This window comes from Hyla sarda, chromosome 4 (assembly GCF_029499605.1).
Source record: "Hyla sarda isolate aHylSar1 chromosome 4, aHylSar1.hap1, whole genome shotgun sequence".
Taxonomy (NCBI): Eukaryota; Metazoa; Chordata; class Amphibia; order Anura; family Hylidae; genus Hyla; species Hyla sarda.
This window is the reverse complement of record NC_079192.1, coordinates 298,644,243-298,671,692: the sequence shown is the minus strand read 5'-3', so window position 1 is coordinate 298,671,692 and position 27,450 is coordinate 298,644,243. Positions and strand designations below refer to the sequence as shown.

Sequence of the window (27,450 nt, the reverse complement as noted above, 5' to 3'; positions counted from 1 at the left end):
GTACAGAGTTCCAGAGCCGGCTGCCCGCAACAAACAGGAGGACGAGGAGGGCAGCGCTTGGGGGTGACATGTGATTAGTTCCCCGATGTGGACAGCGCAGCGCAGCGCTGGGCTGATAATTAATTGGGGGTGAGAAGCAGAACAGCGCTCAGGGTTCACATATTAGTTCCCCGATGTGGGGACAGCGCAGCGCTGGGTTGATAATTCATTCATTCCCGAGGGGGAGGGCCCAACCAGTATTGCGGTATGGGAAAAATTCATATCGTGCAGGACAAAAATGTCAGTATTCCGTATGAACCGGTATACCGGCCAGCACTACGCTGGGGACCCCCGCAATCTCTGCTGCAGCACCCCAGACATCTAATGAATGGAGTGAACTTTGTTCCCTGCTGGATGACTGGTGATGCGGGGCGGAGGCTCGTGACGTCACAGCCACGCCCCCTCAATGCAAGTCTATGAGAGGGGGTGTGACAGCCTCCGGAGCTGCACCTGACGCTCTAAACGAATGCCGGGTGCAGTAAGGAGATTGCGGGGTCCTCAGCGGCGGGACCCCTGCGCACTTAGACATCTTAGTCTAGGCGGAGTATCCCTTTAAGGCAATGCTGAAAATTAATGGGGGACACAAAAAATATTGACACTTTGGACATTTCTAATTAGAGGGTTACTCCCTTTTGTTGCCACAGTTTAGACATATTGGCTGTGTTATTTTGAGGAGACACTACTTTACATTAAAAGAAATAACAAAATATTAATAAAAATGTAAGGGGTGCACTTACTTATGTGAGATACTGTAGATTATTTCAGGTTCAGTATAATGGACTCCATTGTTTTCTATCTGCCCTATATGGGCCACACAGAGACATGGGGAGAGATTTATCAAAACCTATCCAGAGGAAAAGTTGCCCATAGCAACAAATCAGATAGTTTCTTTCATTTTTGAAAAGGCCTCTGAAAAATGAAGCAATCTGAGTGGTTGCTATGGGCAACTCAGCAACTTCCCCCTGGACAGGTTTTGATTTAATCCAGTAAGGTGTATGCATAGAAGCCTATGTATTATGTACCCCTAATGTGAGTGTGGTGCAACAGTCCCAGAGTGTCCATCATCCCATCCCAGCTCTGTTGTTTTTCAGTCCTCATGTTCCAGGTGACAGCCGGCATGAGGACACTGAAGAGGGACAGGTGCTTGATTCCTGTAGCCTTTCCTATGGTGTAGGGTCTGTGTGCGGAGCCTGCTCCTCTGGCTTCCTTCAGTACTGCAGCAGCACCCTGCTTCACCTGTAAATGTGCCCGATCCAGCTGGGGCATCAAGGGTTTGTGGCCTGCTTTTGGCGCCAAGTTGAAGCCTGCTACGGAAATCACCCACAGAGGCCTCTGCTGGATTGGGCAAATCTACAGGTTGGTGCACAACTAATGGAATGGTCGATTTATCGAAAATCGAAATAATTGACAGCTATTTTCATTGATATTATTGATTAATCGTTGCAGCCCTAGTTTGCTTGATCTGCAACAATTTTTAGGTAGGTGGTGCATGTTAAAAAAAAATAAAAAAAAATAAAAAAAACACACATAGCCTACAGCATCACACTCTGCTGACTTGCCTTCTTACCTCAGTGAATGCTGGGGCCATCTCTTTGGAAGATATAATGCATTTGCACCCAGCCATCAATATGATGTAAAACACACACACACACACATACACACATACACACTCTGTGGCTGTAGAGTATCTTTATAGAAGCATTCAAATCACGGTATAAAAAGTTTATTGACAAATTCAATGCAGATAATCTCAAATTAAGAAACCTGCCTCTCTTCAGCTCTGTCTGTGCCAGCACAAACCTGACCAGTCCAGCTTCAGTTTGGCAGCATGAGTTGTTTTCCCAACAGACAAGCTCTTAATGGAAATCCTGTGAGCTTCAATGGAAGCAACATCTCTCCGCAGTTATTGCACTTGTGTTTTTTCACTGCAGGCATAGCACCAACGATCCTCCTGGAGGATGCGACTATGGCGTCACTGAGGAAAGGTTTAAAGGAGATACTCTTCTTGTAGGGGTGTTGCTGGCGGAAACAGATTGAGGGAATAAAAATGGAGCACTGGTTGGCAGTTCGGCAGAAGGGCTTTCATTCTGGTTACGTAGCTGCAAAATCTGGCGCAAAAGTGCTTTGCCTTCTTCTCTTGTCTGCAACAGTAAAGCAACTGGTAAACATCACAGCAGTGACAGATATGATTAAACTTTCCCAAGCAGACAGAATTTGTATCTTGTAACTATGACAGTTGAAGGAAAGTAGAGGATTTCAGGCTGAGTATAATAAAAACAAGATTCTCACCCTGATGAAGGCGAGAAGAAAACCATGTTGAAAACTGCAGAGTATGCTGCAGCTCATCAACTGCTTTATAGAAGTGGGGTCATACAAAAATACAGTCTATTTCACATAAAAACATAAGCTATCGATGAATAACATTCAGCAGCTTTACATAAAAGATGCATTTGTTACGTTTACTGACAGCTATCTTGTGGAAACACAAAGAATCTTGTGTGTCCCTACAGAACACTAGCAGCAGTGATACCCCTCCAGTCATGTATAAAGAAACTGATTTATAAAGACTGACCCCCAAAAAATGAAATACTTACATCATTAAAGTTAAAGCATTTCTGGGCACATGCCGAGGCCTCGTCCCACAGCTTACACTTGAAGTAATACTGAGCCAGGTACCGAAATGCAGTGCTCAGTTCTTGATGCTCTACTATCTCCTGGAAGAGACAATGTTAACTGCTGTGTGATGGTCCACACAAGATGGCTAAAGACAGACATTAACTCAATACTTACTCCACAAGAGTATATATCCTGTATATATTTAATGTAGCACTGTGCAGCCTGTTCAGACTCATTCAGTTGTTCATGGAGTCTTAAAGAGAAAACAGTAAGAGACCTAAGTAGCGAGTAGCTGACACTAGACACATGAATAGGTCTTAGCATTGAATGTTTTGAAAGAAATGGCACAGAAAAAAATCTTATTTATTAATAAAAAGGCTACAAGAATCATTGACCCAATCTGTCTGAGAGAAAAAGAAATTGTCCGATATGCCTATTGCAACCAATCACAACTCAGCTTTCAGTTCTCAAACTGCTGTGGTAAAATAAAAGCTGAGCTGTGGTTGGTTGCTATAGGCAAATAGGACAGTTTTTGGCCAACCCAAAAAAATGAGATTGCAATATCATTAAATAGTTTAAGGGTGCCCTAATCCAACTTTTTACAGCCCCCTCCATTCATGTCTATGGGAGGGGGCGTGACGGCTGTCACGCCCCCCTCCCATAGACATGAATGGAGGGGCGTGGCGTGACGTCCCCAGTCCTGGAAACCCATAGGTTTCCGAAACTGGAGATTCAGCACCCGCATAGAATGCTGGTGCTGCAGGGAGATCGCGGGGGGGGGGTTCTCAGCAGCGGGCCCCCCGTGATCAGACATCTTTGTTTTTGCCCGAAATACCCCTTTAAGTTCACACCTATAGGACTGATTCCCTGAATTTTCAGACAAACTACAAACCCTCATATGTCAGGAACAGGAGGGCGTATCAAGAAACCATAAAAAGGTGTGTGACCAAGGTACTCTAAGCAATTTAAATTGACATTAAATCTAAAATGTTATGGGGGTTGGCCACAGGTCCTCTAGAACTACTGGGATTTAGTAAATTATGTAAGACTATGCACAAACATTTTTTTTTCTCACAATAACAGGTATCTCTATAAACAGCCAAATACCATTGTAAACATACTACATTACTTTATCTTTTACTGCCCCTAAGCTACAGACTGTATTACAGAGTTAGACTCCTGTCACAATTGTGATGGCTTCAGAGTTGAAATCTTTCAGAATTCTTATTTAGGTCAACATCTGTACAGAGCTTTCTCTGGTGATATTCACACTCAGTATTGCAATCTTATTACCAGACATTGCATGAGGGTATGTTCATATGTACATAATCCGCTGCAGGTTAAAGCATCTAAAAACTGCTTTTAACAAGTGGCCATCTATAAGATTAGTGCTCATATTAGGCAGCGCTCTTATTAGGGTTACTCTCACACATACATAATCCGATGGGGGAATTCTGCTTGTGGATTTTCTGCTGCAGAATTTTCTCTAGCCGATTGTGTTGCTACCCATTCATTTTAATTACTGAGTCTGCAGCTAATCTGCTTGTGGGTTGTCTGCAGCGGAATTTCCTTAGCATATTATGTATGTAGAAACATAACCCTAATAAAAGTATTTTTGGATGGGCAGAGCACCTAATAAGAGCACTGATCTAATGGATGGGTACTTGCTAAAAGCAGTCTTTACATGACTATTATTGTTATTACGGGACCACAAGAATGATTGCTGAATTGTTCATGTGGAGCTGCAAATACATCTTGAACAGGGTGTACATATACGCCCTTTGTCGTTAAAAGGGTACTACGCTGATCAGCGTTTGGAACAAACTGTTCCGAACGCTGGAGCCGGTGTTGGGAGCTCGTGATGTAATAGCCCCACCCCCTCATGACAACACACCCCACCCCCCTCAATGCAAGTCTATGGGAGAGGACGTGACATCATGAGGGGCGGGGCTATGACATCACGAGCTCCCGACACTGGCTCCATTGTTCGGAGCAGTTTGTTCCAAACGCTGAACAGCAGAGTACCCCTTTAAGTGCCAGAGAGCAAGGGCATACAATACAAGTGCAACAGTCCCCCCCCCCCCCCCGATGGAGAAAGTAATGGAGCTTAGAAGGCAGAGAAAAATTGCGGAAATGCAAAAATGTCAAATAACTAACCCTTATAACAACCACATAAGTAGGCAAACAATGTGCTGTATCAGTCATCGAGTGAGTGACCATCTTTTGTTCATTCCCTAAATTATGATGCCACACACAATTCAATATTAGATAACAAAAATAATAAATAAATCTGAGATGTAAGACTTACTTTGCCAGTTTCACTAAAGCCATTTTTTCCACGTCACCAACAGCATAAGCTCTCCAGTAGCACTGTCATGGAAGACCAAAGCAAAAAATGTACTCACATTTTTTAATAGTTCACATTATAGTGACATAACATTGGAAACTATGTATACATATCCAGAGGTATCACAACAGGTATCACAACAGGTGCAGCATCTAATTTAGTCCCTGCTTTCACTTTACAAAGGGCTTCTGTGAAATAAAAGAAGGAATCTCTATAACTGTGGAAAATGCCATATTCAAGTCATAATGGCTAGAAATGGTGCTACTCCTCGTGAACGCATAACAGCTTATCCTGATAAGTCATTTGAAAGACAGATTTACTTTAGGGAAACCATAAGACATACTTTTTTGGCCTCCACAAGTTGGTTGAGCTTTTCATAACATTCACCTAAGGCGACAAGCATGCGGGAGTCATTCGGTCTGAAAAGAGATGAAAGTTTTAAGAACAGGTATTTTACTTGGCAACACAACGTTGTAACTGTTTTGTGGCAAATGCCCACAGCCAGACAAGAAAAGACATAGGCCGACACTTATCATTGTCTTTAGACTGGTTTTTGTGTGTCTAGAAAAGGCGCAAAAAAGGTTCAAGAAGGGTTTATTTGCTCCTTTTTTGCGTCTTTTGGTTTACACATTTCTGCTGATTTTGAGTCGTAATCCACATGATATGGAAGGGTTTTATGAACTGCGCCTTTTTGTGAAAAGGCACAAAGCCTCTGAAAAGTCTCTAAAACGACACCAGCCCAGACTTAGCTTAGCTTTTTGGTGTATGTGAAGAGAGAAATTTCAGAAAATGTGACCTGCACAAAATTTATCAACTGCTCTGTGACCATTTAATACATTTGGTGCTTCTACACATTACAGCACACAAAAAAAAAAGGTGTACAAATATACTTCACTTATACCCACAATGATAAATGCCGGCCATTGTGGCGTTTGAAAAAACAAACCACTAACCTGAATTAAAGGGATGTCTGGTTCAGAAATTGATTTTGTAAGGCTGCATTCACACCACATTTCTGAGATCTATCTGGGAAATTTCAAAACTGGCCTATGCAGTATCCCAGCCGGACCGGCGACGACCTCATTCATTTAAATGCGCCAACTGGAGTCAGATAGTGACTCAGGTCGGCTTATTTTTGCCCCGTATCCGGTTTTGTGGCCGGACTGAAAACCACAGCATACCATGGATTTTAGTCCTTCAACAGGGGAAATGAAACATTACATATTGTCGATTGGTGGAAGCAGGCTGTCTGTCATGCATGGATGGGTTGAATCCTTCCGAAATTAGGCACTCTTTGTAGCCAATCTGAACTTTGCCTAGTTGATCTAGGTTCTGAGTTACCCAGAATGCCCCTATACCATGTAAGGCTGCATTCACACCACGTTTCCGAGATCCCTCTGGGATACAGCAAAGGCCGGCTTTGAAATTTCCCAGCCGGATCTCGGAAACGTGGTGTGAACGCAGCCTAAAATTATATAACTGTATGATTTGCAGAAGTAAATTCATTATTAATGTGCACACACTATCTGTACACATCAAATGGAGTATGACCTTATTGTATAAAAACGCATCTATACAGAAACATACCACATAGACTGAACATACATTACCGTAGCTGGTGGGCCCGTCTATAATAATACAAGCAGTAGAACGGCATTTTTAGGATCTCGTAGGTCTGTCCCAATCCATACCATGCTCGATAATCTCTCTTATTGACCTCAATCGCATGCCTGTAGGAAAAACTACTTTATGTACCTTTGACAGAAACACATATAGAACACCATAGAACTGAATCTAGACATATTAGCAAATATGCTCTTCCTGAGCCCTGGTGATCAGACTGACCCACATTACGAAGAAGAATTCTACACATAAGCATAAGCAATGATATTTGTTACAAGAAAGTATCAAAGCATGAGGTGAATCTATTAAAACCAGTTCTCAAAGTAGGCAATTTCACAGCTAGCTTCACAACGTTTACACGGAAGAAGCATAGCCACCGCTAAAACATATCTCATACAGCCAGGTTAGTTTGTCAGGGGACATTTTTACGTGATTTCTTTTTTTTCATTGTCATTTATGTACTAAAAAGAGCACATTTCCATAAATATCATTATTATGAAACACTGTATCAACACAGACATTGTAGACCTTCTTGGAAAGGGGTTTTGTTGGTTTTAGTCTATCAATTGAGCAATCACCTCTAGACCAATTTGAAGTATTTCAACAAATGGATTGGCTCTTAAAAAGGGTGTCCGACAAAGACAAGTCCTTTTTAAAGTGTAACTGGTGCAGAAACATACAGATCATTGTAGGTCCTGTGTTTATTATCCCTAGCTAATACCTGTTATAGGCAGCAAAAGCCAGCTATAATAGACTCTGTGGCCACTGCTGATGGAACATGGCTTTACATGCCAGCTATTCAAATGAATGGCCATCCCTGTATTGCATGGACACGGTGGGTGTGCCAGATTGGTACTGTCTACATACTACTGACATACCTGTATGCTTGTATGGCCGCAGAGGTGTTCTTCATTTCCATATACTCATGACCCATAAGGGTCCATGCACCAAGATATCTGGGGTTCAGTTTTAGGGCTCTCTGAAAATACAGAGCTGCCTTCTCATGCTGGGAGCGCAAGCTGTAATAATTTCCTACAAGAAACAGACAATACTTTCAGGAAAACACAAAGCCAGCTGATATCATTGCCCAGAAGTGAGGACTGCTCACTTACCAATCACACAGCAGGTTTCCACACGATACTTGTCAATATCACAGAGGTTATGTGCCAAGTAACTCAGTTCTGGTTTTAGACCCTTGGAACATAGAATGATATAACAAATGATATAATGCATTTGAGAAGCCCTGCATAAACTGATTAAAGGCAAAAAAGACATATTAAAGGCAAAAAATGTTGTTCCTTACCCTGACATACAGCAGGTTAGAAAAAGTGTCCATGTTTTCTATTCTATAAGGGTCTTGTTTCCGTAACTCATTGAAAATAGAAAGAGCTTTATCAATATCTGTCAAAAGCAAATAGGTTTTAAGTTGTGAGATACACAAATACTAAAAAAAGAAGAACGTACTGTACAGAATTCTGCAAACTTACCTCTAATGTTATGATATGCTACCGCAATCTGTGAAATTATGTAGGTACTTTTGGAGAATCCGGCATCGATGAGACTCTGATATTTTTGTAAAGCTTCTTCAATCAACTGCTGCTCTGTGTATATATGTGCCAGGAAGAACTCCTTGATCCAGCAGTCTGGCAGGGACAAGAACTTTAACTGCAACAATAAAATTCATGGTGTAAAGTCTACTGAGGCAGCTCACACTACACGATCCAGGATGAAAATAAAGAACCCTCTATAATCCATTAAAAATGCAGCTGTGCTGAGGTGAGTATCTCATACACTCTCTCAATATACAGATATCTTGTAACATTCTACTCATCTCTATATAGTTGTTAAACCTTTACAGCTGGTATAGTCCATTGACAAGCTACATCTCACCATTTCCTTGTCTGTAATTAAGTTGCATAGTTCCAACCACGTTCCCCAATGCAAGGGCAAGACATGTGTTGCCTCCACAAAAACATCCAAAGCCTCTTTCACGAGATCCAATTTTCGCAGAACCACACCATACCTTCAAAAGAGAAAATAAGTATAAAAAAAAAACACATAAAACAAAAAAAGAAATCAACAAAGAGTAACATTTAAAAAACTCACAGGTAAAGGCCAAATCCATCCAGCTCTCTTGCCTTATGCTTCTTACTGAGCTCCACACGCAGTTCACGCAGGGCCTCATTCTTTACCTGTCCTTTTTCAAGTGGACCTAGATACACAGAAATATTTCTCATTGACCACTGTGTAACAAAAACTGTAAATTAAACTATTACTTAAAAGATATGTCCCAGCCTCATAGGTCAGTCAGAGAGGACCCCCCCCCCCCCCCTCTATAAGTCAGAGACGCTGTCAAAGTGCAGCAACTACATGGACTCAATGCAACTCTGTATGACATGGTCAAAGTACTACGCTGCTAAGGAAATAGGGGAATGCACAGTGAGGCTATGTTCACATACATTTTGCCTCTTTCTTTAAACAGAAAATGGCTTCTCTTTTCAGCTCACAAAATGGTAAAATACAGCTTTATTTTTCTCCATTGAATTCTGATGACTAATAAGAATGACTTTATTTAGGTAAAAAACGTATCCCCTATACGAAGGATAGTGATCTCCTGTTTAGAGCCCCAACTCTCCTGCCCGAAGGGGGGCTGCCACGCCCCCCTCCATATAGCTCTATGGGAGAGCCGTTCGGCAATCTTCAGCTCTCCCATAGAACTATAGAGGGGGGATGTGGTGGCCCCCGCCACCTCCCGTAGGCTTGCATTGAGGGGCGGAGCGTGACGTCACACGGGGGCGGAGGCGTGACGTCACACGCTGCCGGCCCTGCGGTCACCGGTAATCAGATCCGGAGCGAACACACTCCGGGGACTGATTACAAACGGGGTGCCGCGTGCATGATCACGGGGGTCCCCAGCGGCGGGACTCCCGCGATCAGGCATCTTATCCCCTATCCTTTGCATAGGGGATAAGATGTGTAAGCACCGGAGTACCCCTTTAATAGTCTTGTCTTTACAGAAAGAAATCCCTGCTTTCAATTTCTAATAATCAAAAAGTGACAATACACCTTAGGAACGCCAGCCATGTTTTAACTGGTCTTGATAAGGGTTGATTCACACATGGCATATTTATTGCAAATTTCTGCAACTGTCCCACTCACTTGACTGGTGCTTGCAGATTCTGCAGGAATAACTAAATTCAGATGTATGGACTTGACTTTTTTTTTTAGTTGCAGAAATTTCTGACGCTAATCTGTCCATACACATAGGATACAAAGGGGGAGATTTATCAAAACCTGTCCAGAGGAAAAGTTGCCCAGTTGCCAATAGCAACCAATCAGATCGCTTCTTTCATTTTTAAAAAGGCCTCTGCAAAATAAAATAAGCGATGATTGGTTGCTAAAGGCAACTTTTCCTTTGCACAGGTTATGATAAATCTTCCTCAAAATGTCTGATTATGGCCAATTATTCATTTTTATTTAAACTGTTTCCCTGATGGACCATATCGCTTTAAAAACTGTACTTACCCAAGCTATCTACAGTCTCATCATCTTTTCTCTTTTCTCCAGACTAAAAAGCAAAATGAGTCACTTAAAATGATACAAAGAACATTTCATACTACTTTACATACACCATGCTATTATACCAGCTACCTACACAAATGTAGGCTAGTAAAACAAAGTAGGCTAATAAATAAAATAAAAAAAATGTTTAAGGCCAAACATGAACATTTTAAGCAGAGAATGGTTTAAACAAAACACATATGAACTACTCTCTTACCAAATACCTGGAGTACATATACAAAAAGTAGGCTTTCTGGCTTTTACACCCTCGAAGGAAATATGCAGCTCTGTCATATTCTTTAAGGTCAAAGTAAGACTTGGCCAGTGTATATGCATCCAGATCTTGGGCATCCTCCTGAAGTAAAATAAAAAAAATAATGTACAATAATAATAAATATAAAATATCAATTCTCCCAAAATTACATTATGTCCTGGAGAACTAGCATTAAAGATGTATTAATAGCAAAGAAAAAAAAATTACTATTCGATATAGTTATTAAAACTAAAACACATATTTATGTACTTTTATTTTGTTAGTTGAGCTGTTTGTGGTGATTTTGTCGCACTATCCCCAGACAAGAAGTCCCACAGCACTGCCCTTGGTACTCAGTCTTTCTTGGGAGAAAACGTCATATTCTACTACAGAAAAGGTGCGACAATGACGGCAAGGCAAGACTGCATGGCTCCCCGCCACAGCGGGTAAGCACATGTGGGAGCACGGACGCAAATAAGCCTAATAGGGCATCCCATTAGGCCATAGGCTATTCCTGCTTACTCTGCTTGTGCCTTATATGTGTGCGATGGATGTTCCACTGAGCACAAGTATCACTCATTAGGAGCCGCTACAGTATCAGTGACTCCATTAGTTGCACAATGCAAAACTAGCATATGCAATAAGTGTATTTATCCTTTCTAGATGACTGTCTCCCTCTAAGCTCCTGAGAAGGTCAACTTACCGATGTCTGAAACGCGTCGTGAAAGTTACTGGAGACCATTTATTTTGGGATAGTGACTCTCTCTCAAAGGTATTGATGAGGAATTTTAACAGTCTGTTGATATCTGTACTGCGTCATACTGGATGGTGATGCACTACATGCCATTATCTAATGAACACTCACTCTTATTGTGTGCTTTATTATTGAGTAAGTATTAAAAGTTAAGTTTTATTTCACTCCCCATACTTACCCATTATCTTGCATTAGGAGGAACCCAGGGCCAACCGCACCAACATATGGTCTCACAAGGGGTCAGGGGATCTCATCTCGGTACCTAATGGCAGTCAGGCTACCTCTGGCAAGCACATGGAGGGCTGTGGGCCCCCCCCTACCACCCAAAGAAATGCCACAACATTACTGACCCACCGCCAAAGCGGTCATGCTGGAGGATTTTGCAGGCAGCAGAACGTTCTCCACGGCGTCTCCAGACTCTGTCACATGTGCTCAGTGTAAACCTGCTTTCATCTGTGAAAAGCACAGGGAACCAGTGGCGAATTTGCCAATCTTGGTGTTCTCTGGCAAATGCCAAACGTCCTGCACAGAGTTGGGCTGTAAGCACAACCCCCACCTGTGGATGTCGGGCCCTCATACCACCCTCATGGAGTCTGTTTCTGACTGTTTGAGTGGACACATGCACATTTGTGGCCTGCTGGAGATCATTTTGCAGGGCTCTAGCACTGCTCCTCCTTGCACAAAGGCAGAGGTAGCGGTCCTGCTGCTGGGTTGTTGCCCTCCTACAGCCTCCTTCATGTCTCCTTATGTACTGGCCTGCCTCCTGGTAGCGCCTCCATGCTCTGGACAGACACAGCTAGCATTGATGTGCCATCCTGGATGAGCTGCACTACCTGAGCCACTTGTGTGGGTTGTAGACTGTCTCATGCTACCACTAGAGTGAAAGCATTCAAAAGTGACCAAAACATCAGCCAGGAAGCATAGGAACTGAGAAGTGGTCTGTGGTCATCACCTGCAGAACCACTCCTCTATTGGGGGTGTCTTGCTTATTGACTATAATTTCCCCCTGTTGTCTGTTCCATTTGCACAACAGCATGTGAAATTGATTGTCAATGAGTGTTGCTTCCTGAGTGGACAGTGTGATTTCACAGAAGTGTGATTGACTTGGAGTTACATTGTGTTGTTTAAATGTTCCCTTTATTTTTTTGAGCAGTGTATAAAGCCGGTTGCATCTTTTCATACCCAAAAAAGTTGCTAGCCAAGGGTCCTGCAAGCTGGTGTGTGGCACAGCTCTCTCATATTAAATGGGTTGTCTACAATAAGCCATTACCATTTAACATGATTGCCTAGTACAACCTGATTTATGGAGAGAGAGTGTGTAGCTCAGCAAAGCAGCACTGCATTACCTCCCAGCATAAAAAAGGCTAAATAAGTGCATAAACTAGTTCCAGCCGGAGGGCGTGGCTTGTGCAGCGGTCTGAGCGGTCGCATGTAGCGGTAGCTCCCGCACAGAACCTGGGATATCTTCCTCCTGTTTAGTATCCTGACTCCCGAGACACCACCGGGACGCACCGGAACCATGGGGCGCACTAATAAGGCCGACCAGAACCGGAACAAAGATAAATCTGCAGTGGAAAAGCTGCAGGAGTTTGTACGGGGCCCTATCAAAGATGGCGCCGGCAGCGCGGCCTACTCGGCCCCGGAGCCGGAGGACGTGGAGGATGATTCCCCTGAGTCCGGAAGCCCCGGAGACTCCGGCTCGGATCTCACCTTGAAGCAGGTGACCGAACAGCTACTCCAAGCGATCTCGTCCTGCCAGACGACGCTCACAGGGAAGCTGGAGGAGGTGAAGGTGGACGTGGGCCTGCTGCGTCAGGACCTGCAGAATGTACGAGGGCGGTTGGTGCAGGTCGAGGACCGTGTCTCTACTCTGGAGGATACGGTATCGCCGATGCCGAATACTATCTCCACGTTGGAATCGCAGCTGTCTATGTGTAAACAGAAACAGGATGACCTGGAGAACAGACTGCGAAGGAATAATGTTCGCATCATTGGACTACCTGAGCGGGCTGAAGGTCAGGCGCCGGCCATGTTTGCTGAGCGGTGGTTCCGTGAGTTGTTCCCCAATGCCCCATTCTCCGTGGCGTTTACAGTTGAGAGGGCCCACAGGGTCCCGGCCCGGGCTCCACCACCTGGGGCCCCTCCTAGGCCGTTCTTGGCCCGTATCCTGAACTGTAACGACCGTGATTTATTACTACGTCAGGCTCGACAATTAGGGGACATCACCTATGATAATGTGAAAGTATCCTTTTTCCCAGACTTTTCTGCTGATTTACAGAAAAAGAGGGCGACCTTTGCTACTTTGAAAGCGCGTCTCCGAGAATTGCAAATTTCGTACTCAATGGCATATCCTGCCCGCCTGCGGGTACAAGATGGAGATCGAGCGGTTTTCTTCACTGATCCAGCGGAGGTGTTGGAATGGCTGCGCAGAAGGAGAGGAGCTTCCCCCCGCATGGTGGCATGAGTGATCCTGCTAGTCCTGATTCCCCCCTTTTTTTTTTCTTCTTTCATGTTTGCTCCCTGTCGCACAGTACCCTGGCCCTAAAGGGTGATAGTTAAAGCCATTCCCGGTGGTGGGAGGGGGTCTCCGCTTTATTAATAACATCCCGGGTTCACCCCCGTATATAGAAGTCACCTATATTACATCTACAGACTATGGTGAGCTTGTTATAGCTGGTTGAGTACTGGACTTGGATTTTTGACTATGTGTTTTTGTGGGATGCTACGGTATCTCAATTTTTGGGTTTTCAATTGGTTAATGGTTTTGGCCCTCACTTATGATTCTTTGCTGGGGACTGTATGGTATGTGTTGCTTCCGGGGGGGGGTGGGGGGTGGCCTCGGGGAGGGAGGGGAGGTGGGGGGGGGGATTTTTTGATTTTCTGTTTAATGCTCTTTTTTGTTTGTTTTAATGATGGCTACCTATAGAGTGATGTCCTGGAATGTTAGGGGATTGGGGTCCCCTAAAAAGAGGGTACTAGTCTTTTCTCATATACGGAAATTTCAACCACAGATAGTGTGTCTACAAGAGACGCATCTCGTCCCATCCAGGTGTCACCTCCTGGGGAGGCCGTGGGTGCAATGGCGAGCTCATTCCTGCCACACGTCCTTCTCACGGGGTGTCTCCTTGCTGATACATAGATCCCTTAGATGGGAGCCCGTTACTGTCAAGATCGACCCCTTTGGTCGTTTTATATTGGTTCATGCCTATGTGAATAATGACCCCTTAATCCTGATTGGTATTTATAATCCCCCGCCAGCAACGCTAGAGGTGTTCCACATAGCAATATCCTTTGCAGCAGCGTACCCGGGTGTTAAATGTCTGTGTATGGGGGACTTCAATATGATTCCAAATATGTCTATGGACCGACAAGTGGGGAGACTGGGTAACCCTTCCGGGGGCCCTAGTCCCTTCGCAGCCCTCATGCTCGAGGTGGGTTGGGTTGATTTATTTAGGGTCAGACACCCAAGTGTAAGAGTATATTCCTGTTATAACTTAGGGCACAACTCTCTGTCCCGTATAGATCACGCTTATGGGTCTCCCGCTTTGGCGGGGGTGGTGTCCGAGATTTACTACTATACCAGAGCTATCTCTGACCATTCACCTCTGTTACTTTCAATTAATGTCCCTTCTGTTTCTGTTCATAGAAGATGGAAGGTGCATCCCTTCTGGCTGCAGCTTTTAGATCCGGTGGACAGGATCCCTGACCAACTGCAGGTGTTTCTAGGGACGCAGGACTGTGAGACGGACCCTGGTATACTGTGGGAAACTCTGAAAGCATACTTGAGAGGTTGTCTTAGATCATCCATCTCTTATCTGAAGAGGGAAACCTCAGTTAGAGAGGAGGAACTGGCGGAGCGGTGTGCTGGATTGGAGGCCAGGTACACGGAGGATCCTACGGACGCTCATAGGGAAGCTTGGCTTGCCATGGGTAGGACATATTTACAACACCTAAATGAGAAAATGAACCGTAAGTTGTTTTTCTCTAAACAATTCTTCTTCGAGCATGGCAACCAATCCGGCAAGCTCTTAGCCCAACTGGTGAGACAGGATAAGGCCGCTCCCCCTATTCTCCGCATTTCATCCTCTGCTGGGACAGTTCTACTGGACTCTACCAGTATTGCTGATAGATTTGCTGACTTTTACATTGACCTATACAGATCTAGAGTGACGTACTCGACTTCTGACCTGTTGGACTACCTGGCGAGGATTACATTTCCCAGACTTTCGGTTGTGGATAGGGAGGACTTGGACAGGGACATTACGACTGACGACATCGAGGAGGCTGTGACTGGGATGACTGGGGGCAAAGCCGCGGGTCCTGATGGGCTTCCTTTGGAGGTCTATATCAAGTATCTTCCTCAGGTGGCCAGCAGTTTGCAGTCTATGTATAGCAACGCATTCGTGTCTGGGTCCTTGCCGGCTTCTCTATGTGAGGCTACCATAGTGGTTCTCCTTAAACCCGATAAGGACCCCTTGGATTGTGGGTCGTACAGACCAATATCGTTGCTGAATATCGACTACAAAATACTCACAAAGATATTAGCATTGCGCCTGAATAAATGTATACGGACCATTATTCATGAAGACCAGTCCGGCTTTATACCGGGCAGATCCACTACTGATAATATAAGGAGGGTCCAAACGGCGGTGCAACTGGGGTCCGCATTGGAACAGGATTGGGCTTTGGCCTCGCTTGACGCGGCCAAGGCCTTTGACTCAGTTGAATGGCCTTATCTCCTGGCAGTACTACAGAGGTTTGGCTTTGGAGCTAAATTCATTTGCTGGATACGTATTCTCTACACGAATCCCAGGGCGCAAGTATGTGTTAATGGGATTTGCTCTACCCTTTTTAGTCTTGGGAGGGGTACCAGACAGGGATGCCCGCTATCGCCTCTGTTGTATGCTATTGCGGCGGAGCCCTTGGCTATCCAAATTAGACAGGACCGGGATGTTTCCGGTATAGTGTATGGTGGTAGGGAGGACCGAATTGGTTTATATGCTGATGACATGGTCTTGTTCTTGAGTAACCCGCGGTCCTCACTCCCCCTAGTCATATCTATGATAGATAGATTTGGTGTGTACTCTGGTCTTATTATTAACTGGTCCAAGTCCTTTTTCCTTCCTCTTCGGCCTACTGGATGGCCCGCTATTTTTGCGGGCCTCCAGGTGGTCGAACAGTTTAAGTATCTGGGTATTCTGGTCCATAGAGATATGTCTAATGACTTTGCATTAAACGCCCTCCCACTCCTCTCCTTGATTAAAGACAAATTTAAGATCTGGGGTACTTTGCCTCTGTCCGTCCCAGGTCGAATAAACTTGATCAAAATGATCATTTTGCCTAAATGTCTCTACATTCTGGAACATGCTGCTACTCCGGTACCCACGTCTTTCTTTAAGTCCCTTCACTCGCTTTTACTTTCTTTTATCTGGGGCAATTCCCGGTCTAAATTGAAGTTGGTAACCTTGCAACGCATGAAGGCCCGGGCGGGTTATGCCCTCCCGGACTTCCAGGCGTACTACTTAGCTGGACAATTGAGGCTGCTTCGCTCATGGGTCAGGGCGGAGCCACTACCCAACTCGGAACATCACCTTGCTCATTATGTTCATCAGACCCATTTAAGGGCCTGGTTGGACAGGCCTTCCTCTGGGAGCGGTAGACTCTTACCTTTACATCGCCTGGCCTCCCAGGTGTGGACGACGGTCAAGAAGCTTCATGACTTTACGGACGTAGCGACTGACCTTCCGCTTTGGGATGCCCCATATCTGACGCACTTGACAGCTGACTTAGACCCGACCTTTTGGAAATCCCATGGCATTAGAGAATTGTCTCACCTGTACTCGGATAATATTCTTTCTTCCTTCACCCAGTTACAGGGGAAATTCGACCTACCTAGAACGGCTTTTTATAAATACCTGCAGTTGCGCCATGCCTTATTGACTCAATTCCCCCCGTCCACCACTAAAATCTCTGATTACCCACTGATAGGAGTTATCAGGTCTCAAGGTCCTGGGGGGTTGGTTTCTGTTCTTTATGCTCATATTATTGAAATTAAGCATGCTCGGGCACCTCTCCCTGCGGAAGCATATTGGAGATCCCATATCCCTGGTTTGACTGAGGAACAGTGGAGGGAGGTCCAATCGTCTCACACCCTGGTGTCCCCCGCTGCGAATAATAAGATTACCCAACTCTACATTATTCATAGTTGCTATCTCACACCGATTAGACTGCATCGAATGGGTAGGACACAGAGTGACCAGTGCCACAGGTGTAGCTCTCCCAGGGCAGATTTTTGGCATCTTATTTGGTCTTGCCCCTATGTGTGTTATTTTTGGAGGGAGGTCACATCCTTTCTCTCCTTATTATTAGGTAGAACTGTTCCCCGTATACCCCTGTTTTGTCTGTTCGGTATTATTGATGAAGACAGCTGGCCTTATTTCACTAGAGTTTTGCTAAGAGAATCACTGTTCATGGCCCGTAAGGCCATAGCTTTAAGGTGGATGGATCCTAGACCTCCTAATGTGTCTATGTGGAAGAGATTGATAAACAATGTATTACCATTTGAACGCTTGGTATATAAACATAGGAAATGCGAAGCAAAGTTTGATAAGGTGTGGGGTGTGTGGTGCGCTTCTACTGTTACTCTGTTTACAGCCCGCGACTACTATACATCTAGGGACGCACTGCTGCCTCGCACTCCACCCTGAGACAATAGTTGATTGTTGTCTACTTGGGGACCCTCCCTCTGATCCCCCCCTCTGTTCCTTCCCCTTCTCGTTCTATTTTGCCTTTTTAGTGCTTTCCCCTTCCCCCCTTGGGCCCTCCCTGATTCCCCCTTTTCCCTTTATACTTTTTTTTTCTTTTTGTTTTGTTTAATCCTACGTTAACTGATTCTCTCGTTCTCCTTACTCCCCCCGTCCAACCCCCCCCACATCTCTTTTTGTTTTGACAGTGGCAGTGGCTTGCGGATAGTGCCCATAGTGATCCCCATCTCCTATATACGATACATTGGTTTTACTATGTCACGGAGCACTCTTACGTTTATTAACACAACACCTGACCGCTGTACTATGCTTTTATCACGATATATATCATTGTCTCCCCTGCGTGGGAATTTTGTCGTGTGTAAACATGGCTTGTGCGGAGCCATATGTTTTGGTTTTACTGTTTTGTTAACTTTATTTCCTGTTTAATAAAACGAATTTAAAAAAAAAAAACTAGTTCCAGCCATGGATGAACATATCCAAATAAATGTGATCATAGACAAAGGTTTTAGTATGCGATCGTGTGCATTTTGGCCCTCACATTGGCTAGTATGGGCTGTTCGCAATGAAAACATCTATTGTAGGTGACCGACACGCATGGATAAATGATGGGTGGCCAATCCTGTCAAACTCAAAAGTAGGTTCAAATGACTACAATGTATAAATGCCTAAATCTACTTATGTCAATGGGCTGAGGACCTTTCAACCTACCTCTGTAAGTGCAGGTGTTGACGGCAACTCATTTAAAGGGATTGACTCCAAAGAAAAAGCCAATTCAGATGCCCTGTGCAGGGGAAACAAAGTGTTAATGACAAAAAGCAGGTGTGTACTAATTTTAACCCATATACGGTTAAAACCCGTGTACGGTTTGAAAAATGATGTCTGGTTGCATCCGTTTAAGAAAAAAAAAAACTAAATTTTTTACTTTTCACTCCATTATGAATAAAGTTTCACTTGTTTGATTGAAATTCCAAGAAAAAAAAAAACTGCACGTCAAAAACTGTAAGGTACAAACTGGATGGAACCGTACGCACATACAGTTCTGTACAGTTCCCATTGACTCCCATCTTAAAAAAAATAAAAACATACAGTGACAGCCCCCCCCCCCCCCCCCCCCCCGACCTACGATGGCCTCGACATACGATAACTTCAACATACGATGCTTTTGTATGTCGGGGCCATCGCATTAACGCCTATCCGGCAGCGCAGACTGCTTCAGCTGCCACCGGATAGCCGTTTAAGGTGCCCCGTGTGCTCTGGTAATGGTCACTCACCAGCCTCCGACGTTCCGGACTGTTCTCTTTAGGATCCCCTGCATCTCAGTCTCTCTCCTTTGTCGTCATAACGTCGCCGCGCACGCCGTCCCGCCACGACGCGGCAACAGCGATGGAGGGAGACATCCAGGGCAGCGGTGACTGGTCCGGAGCGACGGGGACAGGTGAGTATAACATCCTATACTTTTCATTGCACAGATCCCTCAACATACGATGGTTTCAACTAAGAATGGTTCATTTGGAACGAATTACCATCGTATGTTGAGGGACCATTGTATACGGTTTAATATGGTTTTTCACCCAGACCAAAAACCGTGGTAGGCTACAGTTTTGGGTACCGGGAAAAAACAGACAAAACCGTACAGGATGCAACCGGATGAATCGTTTGGCACACGGTTTTCAATGGAGAGTCAATGTATACGGATTACAATACGGTTCCATATGGTTTTCACATTGAAGGCATAAATGGGAACTGTAGTGCAAAAACATGGTGTGAATGCAGCCTTAGAACTCTGCAGTCCACTGTTATTTCTCCTGGAAAACTATGAATAAATTGACAGGTTAGTGTTACCTGATTGAGGACGGGGGGGGGGGGGTCACTGTCTACCAGTCTACAGTATCAGAATCTACGCATAAACTTCAAGGAGGAATAACAGGAACAGCACGACGCAGAATTGAGATGCTCCATAATTGTTGACTTAAAAAGGAATAGAAGCATTTACTAGAGTGTTTCCCAACCAGGGTGCCTCCAGATGTTGCAAAACTACAACTCCCAGCATGCCCGGACAGCCAAAGGCTGTCCGGGCATGCTGGGAATTGTAGCTTTGCAACACCTGGAGGGACCCTGGTTGGGAAACACTGATCTACTATAAGAAACATGTCAGGATAGAACATTACATAAGGTCCTATTTAAAGAAGCGGTCGCTTTACACAATGCTTAGCTATAGATCCTAAAAAAGTCCCCCCCCCAGAAGGGAACAACATTGTAAAAGTAGTCAGGTGCTTTAAATATAAAGCATAGTTGCCTGTCCGATCCCTTGTCACTGCTGTTTTGACGGGGCCCAGTCCCTGCTGCTCACTGCTTCCCCTGATGTCATCAACATGCAGGAAATGCCTGCTCAGTCAATAACTGGTTAAAGTGGGTCACCACTGCAGTTGCTGATGGGCTAAGTGGTAATTTCCTGCATGTCGGCGACAGGGACTGGGTCCTATCAGAACAGACTATCCTGCATCCTGATAAAACCCTATTCCCCCATGTGACTGTAGCAGCAGAGACATCAGATCCACATCATTGTGTGTGATGCTATAGCAGGGTGCCTCCAGATGTTGCAAAACTACAACTCCCAGCATGCCTGGACAGCCAAATGCTGTCCAGGCATGCTGGGAGTTGTAGTTTTGCAACATCTGGAGGCATCCTGGTTGGGAAACACTGTGCTATAGACATGATCAAATAATTCTGAGGCCCATTGGCCAATCCCTGCTTGAAGGGGCAGTACACAGTGTACAACGATAGATTACATTCCTCTGCATAACATAAACAGATTCCAGGGCTAAGGACTGAGCAGCAACGTCCATAGATTCTATCAACCAATGACTGTGTGTAGGGAGCCCTGCGCAGGGCAATGACACTATTCTAACGTGCTGTGCAGGGTCTCACCATTTCACGCTGTGCATGAGACCCCGCTCCCGGCACAGCCAGCTTATGCTCAGCAGCTGTTTCTTTATTTCCCGTAGGTCGGAAAACAGACCGCTTGTCGCCGCCATCGCGCTCTCGTGACGTCATCAGCAGCTGGAGACCGCCGACCAATCAACAGTAAGCTTACTGATTAGACGTCAGAGAGACTCACGTCGTTACGCCAGCGCGGGTGAGTAGTAGGCGGATCTTGATTGGTTGAATTTAGTGATTACCGGAGTTAGTGCGTGAGCGCCAATTACGAGTAGCGGGAGGAGGTGTAGGCGGGGTGTGTGGTGCACTCTGCGCCTTGGTAGCCTGTGGGGCAGTATAGTCGGAAGTATGTGTTATCAGCTCTGGTGTAATTGTTACCGGAACTATAAGATATAGACCTTGTGCTTAGACTGGACATTAATGGAGTTTTCCGAACTGGGAGGTATTTTTAACTAATGGACACCGCTCAGTCCCCCCTGCTGCGACACCGCTCAGTCCCCCCTGCTGCGACACCGCTCAGTCCCCCCTGCTGCGACACCGCTCAGTCCCCCCTGCTGCGACACCGCTCAGTCCCCCCTGCTGCGACACCGCTCAGTCCCCCCTGCTGCGACACCGCTCAGTCCCCCCTGCTGCGACACCGCTCAGTCCCCCCTGCTGCGACACCGCTCAGTCCCCCCTGCTGCGACACCGCTCAGTCCTCCCTGCTGCGACACCGCTCAGTCCCCCCTGCTGCGACACCGCTCAGTCCCCCCTGCTGCGACACCGCTCAGTCCACACTGCTGCGACACCGCTCAGTCCCCCTGCTGCGACACCGCTCAGTCCCCCCTGCTGCGACACCGCTCAGTCCCCCTGCTGCGACACCGCTCAGTCCCCCCTGCTGCGACACCGCTCAGTCCCCCCTGCTGCGACACCGCTCAGTCCCCCCTGCTGCGACACCGCTCAGTCCCCCCTGCTGCGACACCGCTCAGTCCCCCCTGCTGCGACACCGCTCAGTCCCCCCTGCTGCGACACCGCTCAGTCCCCCCTGCTGCGACACCGCTCAGTCCCCCCTGCTGCGACAACCGCTCAGTCCCCCCTGCTGCGACACCGCTCAGTCCCCCCTGCTGCGACACCGCTCAGTCCCCCCTGCTGCGACACCGCTCAGTCCCCCCTGCTGCGACACCGCTCAGTCCCCCCTGCTGCGACACCGCTCAGTCCCCCCTGCTGCGACACCGCTCAGTCCCCCCTGCTGCGACACCGCTCAGTCCCCCCTGCTGCGACACCGCTCAGTCCCCCCTGCTGCGACACCGCTCAGTCCCCCCTGCTGCGACACCGCTCAGTCCCCCCTGCTGCGACACCGCTCAGTCCCCCCTGCTGCGACACCGCTCAGTCCCCCCTGCTGCGACACCGCTCAGTCCCCCCTGCTGCGACACCGCTCAGTCCCCCTGCTGCGACACCGCTCAGTCCCCCCTGCTGCGACACCGCTCAGTCCCCCCTGCTGCGACACCGCTCAGTCCCCCCTGCTGCGACACCGCTCAGTCCCCCCTGCTGCGACACCGCTCAGTCCCCCCTGCTGCGACACCGCTCAGTCCCCCCTGCTGCGACACCGCTCAGTCCCCCCTGCTGCGACACCGCTCAGTCCCCCCTGCTGCGACACCGCTCAGTCCCCCCTGCTGCGACACCGCTCAGTCCCCCCTGCTGCGACACCGCTCAGTCCCCCCTGCTGCGACACCGCTCAGTCCCCCCTGCTGCGACACCGCTCAGTCCCCCCTGCTGCGACACCGCTCAGTCCCCCCTGCTGCGACACCGCTCAGTCCCCCCTGCTGCGACACCGCTCAGTCCCCCCTGCTGCGACACCGCTCAGTCCCCCCTGCTGCGACACCGCTCAGTCCCCCCTGCTGCGACACCGCTCAGTCCCCCCTGCTGCGACACCGCTCAGTCCCCCCTGCTGCGACACCGCTCAGTCCCCCCTGCTGCGACACCGCTCAGTCCCCCCTGCTGCGACACCGCTCAGTCCCCCCTGCTGCGACACCGCTCAGTCCCCCCTGCTGCGACACCGCTCAGTCCCCCCTGCTGCGACACCGCTCAGTCCCCCCTGCTGCGACACCGCTCAGTCCCCCCTGCTGCGACACCGCTCAGTCCCCCCTGCTGCGACACCGCTCAGTCCCCCCTGCTGCGACACCGCTCAGTCCCCCCTGCTGCGACACCGCTCAGTCCCCCCTGCTGCGACACCGCTCAGTCCCCCCTGCTGCGACACCGCTCAGTCCCCCCTGCTGCGACACCGCTCAGTCCCCCCTGCTGCGACACCGCTCAGTCCCCCCTGCTGCGACACCGCTCAGTCCCCCCTGCTGCGACACCGCTCAGTCCCCCCTGCTGCGACACCGCTCAGTCCCCCCTGCTGCGACACCGCTCAGTCCCCCCTGCTGCGACACCGCTCAGTCCCCCCTGCTGCGACACCGCTCAGTCCCCCCTGCTGCGACACCGCTCAGTCCCCCCTGCTGCGACACCGCTCAGTCCCCCCTGCTGCGACACCGCTCAGTCCCCCCTGCTGCGACACCGCTCAGTCCCCCCTGCTGCGACACCGCTCAGTCCCCCCTGCTGCGACACCGCTCAGTCCCCCCTGCTGCGACACCGCTCAGTCCCCCTGCTGCGACACCGCTCAGTCCCCCCTGCTGCGACACCGCTCAGTCCCCCCTGCTGCGACACCGCTCAGTCCCCCCCTGCTGCGACACCGCTCAGTCCCCCTGCTGCGACACCGCTCAGTCCCCCCTGCTGCGACACCGCTCAGTCCCCCCTGCTGCGACACCGCTCAGTCCCCCCTGCTGCGACACCGCTCAGTCCCCCCTGCTGCGACACCGCTCAGTCCCCCCTGCTGCGACACCGCTCAGTCCCCCCTGCTGCGACACCGCTCAGTCCCCCCTGCTGCGACACCGCTCAGTCCCCCCTGCTGCGACACCGCTCAGTCCCCCCCTGCTGCGACACCGCTCAGTCCCCCCCTGCTGCGACACCGCTCAGTCCCCCCTGCTGCGACACCGCTCAGTCCCCCCTGCTGCGACACCGCTCAGTCCCCCCTGCTGCGACACCGCTCAGTCCCCCCTGCTGCGACACCGCTCAGTCCCCCCTGCTGCGACACCGCTCAGTCCCCCCCTGCTGCGACACCGCTCAGTCCCCCCTGCTGCGACACCGCTCAGTCCCCCCTGCTGCGACACCGCTCAGTCCCCCCTGCTGCGACACCGCTCAGTCCCCCCTGCTGCGACACCGCTCAGTCCCCCCTGCTGCGGACACCGCTCAGTCCCCCCTGCTGCGACACCGCTCAGTCCCCCCTGCTGCGACACCGCTCAGTCCCCCCTGCTGCGACACCGCTCAGTCCCCCCTGCTGCGACACCGCTCAGTCCCCCCTGCTGCGACACCGCTCAGTCCCCCCTGCTGCGACACCGCTCAGTCCCCCCTGCTGCGACACCGCTCAGTCCCCCCTGCTGCGACACCCGCTCAGTCCCCCCTGCTGCGACACCGCTCAGTCCCCCCTGCTGCGACACCGCTCAGTCCCCCCTGCTGCGACACCGCTCAGTCCCCCCTGCTGCGACACCGCTCAGTCCCCCCTGCTGCGACACCGCTCAGTCCCCCCTGCTGCGACACCGCTCAGTCCCCCCCTGCTGCGACACCGCTCAGTCCCCCCCTGCTGCGACACCGCTCAGTCCCCCCTGCTGCGACACCGCTCAGTCCCCCCTGCTGCGACACCGCTCAGTCCCCCCTGCTGCGACACCGCTCAGTCCCCCCTGCTGCGACACCGCTCAGTCCCCCCTGCTGCGACACGCTCAGTCCCCCCTGCTGCGACACCGCTCAGTCCCCCCTGCTGCGACACCGCTCAGTCCCCCTGCTGCGACACCCGCTCAGTCCCCCCTGCTGCGACACCGCTCAGTCCCCCCCTGCTGCGACACCGCTCAGTCCCCCCTGCTGCGACACCGCTCAGTCCCCCCTGCTGCGACACCGCTCAGTCCCCCCTGCTGCGACACCGCTCAGTCCCCCCTGCTGCGACACCGCTCAGTCCCCCCTGCTGCGACACCGCTCAGTCCCCCCTGCTGCGACACCGCTCAGTCCCCCCTGCTGCGACACCGCTCAGTCCCCCCTGCTGCGACACCCGCTCAGTCCCCCTGCTGCGACACCGCTCAGTCCCCCCTGCTGCGACACCGCTCAGTCCCCCTGCTGCGACACCGCTCAGTCCCCCCTGCTGCGACACCGCTCAGTCCCCCCTGCTGCGACACCGCTCAGTCCCCCCCTGCTGCGACACCGCTCAGTCCCCCCTGCTGCGACACCGCTCAGTCCCCCTGCTGCGACACCGCTCAGTCCCCCCTGCTGCGACACCGCTCAGTCCCCCCTGCTGCGACACCGCTCAGTCCCCCCTGCTGCGACACCGCTCAGTCCCCCCTGCTGCGACACCGCTCAGTCCCCCCTGCTGCGACACCGCTCAGTCCCCCCTGCTGCGACACCGCTCAGTCCCCCCTGCTGCGACACCGCTCAGTCCCCCCTGCTGCGACACCGCTCAGTCCCCCCTGCTGCGACACCGCTCAGTCCCCCCTGCTGCGACACCGCTCAGTCCCCCCTGCTGCGACACCGCTCAGTCCCCCCTGCTGCGACACCGCTCAGTCCCCCCCTGCTGCGACACCGCTCAGTCCCCCCCTGCTGCGACACCGCTCAGTCCCCCCCTGCTGCGACACCGCTCAGTCCCCCCTGCTGCGACACCGCTCAGTCCCCCCTGCTGCGACACCGCTCAGTCCCCCCTGCTGCGACACCGCTCAGTCCCCCCTGCTGCGACACCGCTCAGTCCCCCCTGCTGCGACACCGCTCAGTCCCCCTGCTGCGACACCGCTCAGTCCCCCCTGCTGCGACACCGCTCAGTCCCCCCCTGCTGCGACACCGCTCAGTCCCCCCTGCTGCGACACCGCTCAGTCCCCCCTGCTGCGACACCGCTCAGTCCCCCCTGCTGCGACACCGCTCAGTCCCCCCTGCTGCGACACCGCTCAGTCCCCCCTGCTGCGACACCGCTCAGTCCCCCCTGCTGCGACACCCGCTCAGTCCCCCCTGCTGCGACACCGCTCAGTCCCCCCTGCTGCGACACCGCTCAGTCCCCCCTGCTGCGACACCGCTCAGTCCCCCCTGCTGCGACACCGCTCAGTCCCCCCTGCTGCGACACCGCTCAGTCCCCCCTGCTGCGACACCGCTCAGTCCCCCCTGCTGCGACACCGCTCAGTCCCCCCCTGCTGCGACAACCGCTCAGTCCCCCCTGCTGCGACACCGCTCAGTCCCCCCTGCTGCGACACCGCTCAGTCCCCGCTGCTGCGACACCGCTCAGTCCCCGCTGCTGCGACACCGCTCAACACCACTGCCACATTGCTCAGTCCCCGCTGCTGCGACCACCGCTCAGTCCCCGCTGCTGCGACACCGCTCAGTCCCCGCTGCTGCGACCCCGCTCAGTCCCCGCTGCTGCGACCCCGCTCAGTCCCCGCTGCTGCGACCCCGCTCAGTCCCCCGCTGCTGCGACCCCGCTCAGTCCCCGCTGCTGCGACCCCGCTCAGTCCCCGCTGCTGCGACCCCCGCTCAGTCCCCGCTGCTGCGACCCCCGCTCAGTCCCCGCTGCTGCGACCCCGCTCAGTCCCCGCTGCTGCGACCCCGCTCAGTCCCCGCTGCTGCGACCCCGCTCAGTCCCCGCTGATGCCCCCTTCCTGCTTGTGGTAAGGTCTGGCAGTGTTTGAGCAGACAGCTCCTACTGATCGAAACCCCCAAAATTAGCAGCATTGCATTTTTTTCTTCAGTTTCACCGCACAAATAATTTTCTTTAGCTTTGTCGTATATTTTTATGGTAAAATACAAGGTGTCATTATAAAGTGTAATAAAAACACATGGATGTCAATTTATAGATAACTCTAAATAGTTCTTGGGAAAACCAGCACAAATATCCCCATGTTTCCTGTGATAATCTAAGCACACCTCAGAAAATAATCTTTTATTCGGTAATGCACCAAATGCTGACATACAGCACTAGCATAGACAATAAATACTCTGTCGCTTCATTCAGATGGGAGCATTTGGAGTCTCAATCTTGAGATTGTGGGGGTTCTTAGTGGCCGGACCCCCAATATCCTTTATCCTGTGCCAATAACCCAAAGTGCTGAACTAAAGAATGAATGCCCAAAGGGGTAGTCTGGCATTTACCAGGCACGTCTCATACCTCGGAGTGCTCCGGCCCCCACCTTTTGAGATAAACTTGTCTCAGGAGTGACGGCCCGTTCAGGCAATCACCGGCTAAGGCTGGGTTCACACCACGTTTTTCAAATATGGTAACCGTATACGGTTTTCCGCAAAAAAACGTATACGACTGTATCCGAAACCGTATGCATAGAGAATGCATTGTAAACCGTATTCCAAATGTTGTGTACGGTTGCATCCGTTTTGCCTCGGATACGGTTTTGCCGATTTTTCAACTGTAGGCAAAAACGCTGTCGACCACGTTTTTGCCTCCGGTTGGAAAACCGTATGCGGTTCTTTTAACATTGTTGTCTATGGGAACCGTACACAG

At 50.0% G+C, this 27,450-nt stretch overlaps 1 protein-coding gene and 1 long non-coding RNA gene across 3 annotated transcripts in view; one reads left to right on the top strand and one right to left on the bottom strand.

The window, feature by feature from the left end:
* Positions 1-1,711: 1,711 nt before the first annotated feature.
* Positions 1,712-21,045, bottom strand: CDC23 (cell division cycle 23). 2 transcript variants are annotated; one of them, XM_056574669.1, is made up of 16 exons: positions 20,889-21,045; positions 18,669-18,741; positions 10,404-10,541; positions 10,151-10,193; positions 8,732-8,837; positions 8,516-8,648; positions 8,113-8,290; positions 7,929-8,026; positions 7,738-7,819; positions 7,504-7,657; positions 6,613-6,732; positions 5,346-5,421; positions 4,964-5,025; positions 2,830-2,908; positions 2,634-2,753; positions 1,712-2,180 (listed from the first exon to the last, which is right to left on the bottom strand). In XM_056574669.1, exons 1-16 carry the CDS (start codon positions 20,993-20,995, stop codon positions 2,004-2,006), a joined length of 1,746 nt encoding a protein of 581 aa, XP_056430644.1. In that variant the 5' UTR covers positions 20,996-21,045; the 3' UTR covers positions 1,712-2,003. The 2 variants fall into 2 exon arrangements, with proteins under 2 accessions (XP_056430644.1, XP_056430645.1); XM_056574670.1 differs by having other exon boundaries at positions 2,634-2,750.
* LOC130369415 (uncharacterized) overlaps positions 21,032-27,450 on the top strand; it is a 32,069-nt gene continuing 25,650 nt past the window's right edge. Inside the window, exon 1 of the long non-coding RNA XR_008892746.1 lies at positions 21,032-21,096. This is a non-coding gene — a long non-coding RNA (uncharacterized LOC130369415). The remainder of the gene's footprint in view (positions 21,097-27,450) is intronic.

Coding starts and splice junctions, on each gene's coding strand:
- CDC23 (XM_056574669.1), bottom strand. CDS start 20,995: ATGGCGGCGACAAGCGGTCTGTTTTCCGACCTACGGGAAATAAAGAAA. Junction 18,742..20,888: donor CTCATGCACAGCGTGAAATG/GTGAGACCCTGC, acceptor TCCCCTGCACAG/GGCATCTGAATTGGCTTTTT. Junction 2,754..2,829: donor AGGATATATACTCTTGTGGA/GTAAGTATTGAG, acceptor TGTCTCTTCCAG/GAGATAGTAGAGCATCAAGA.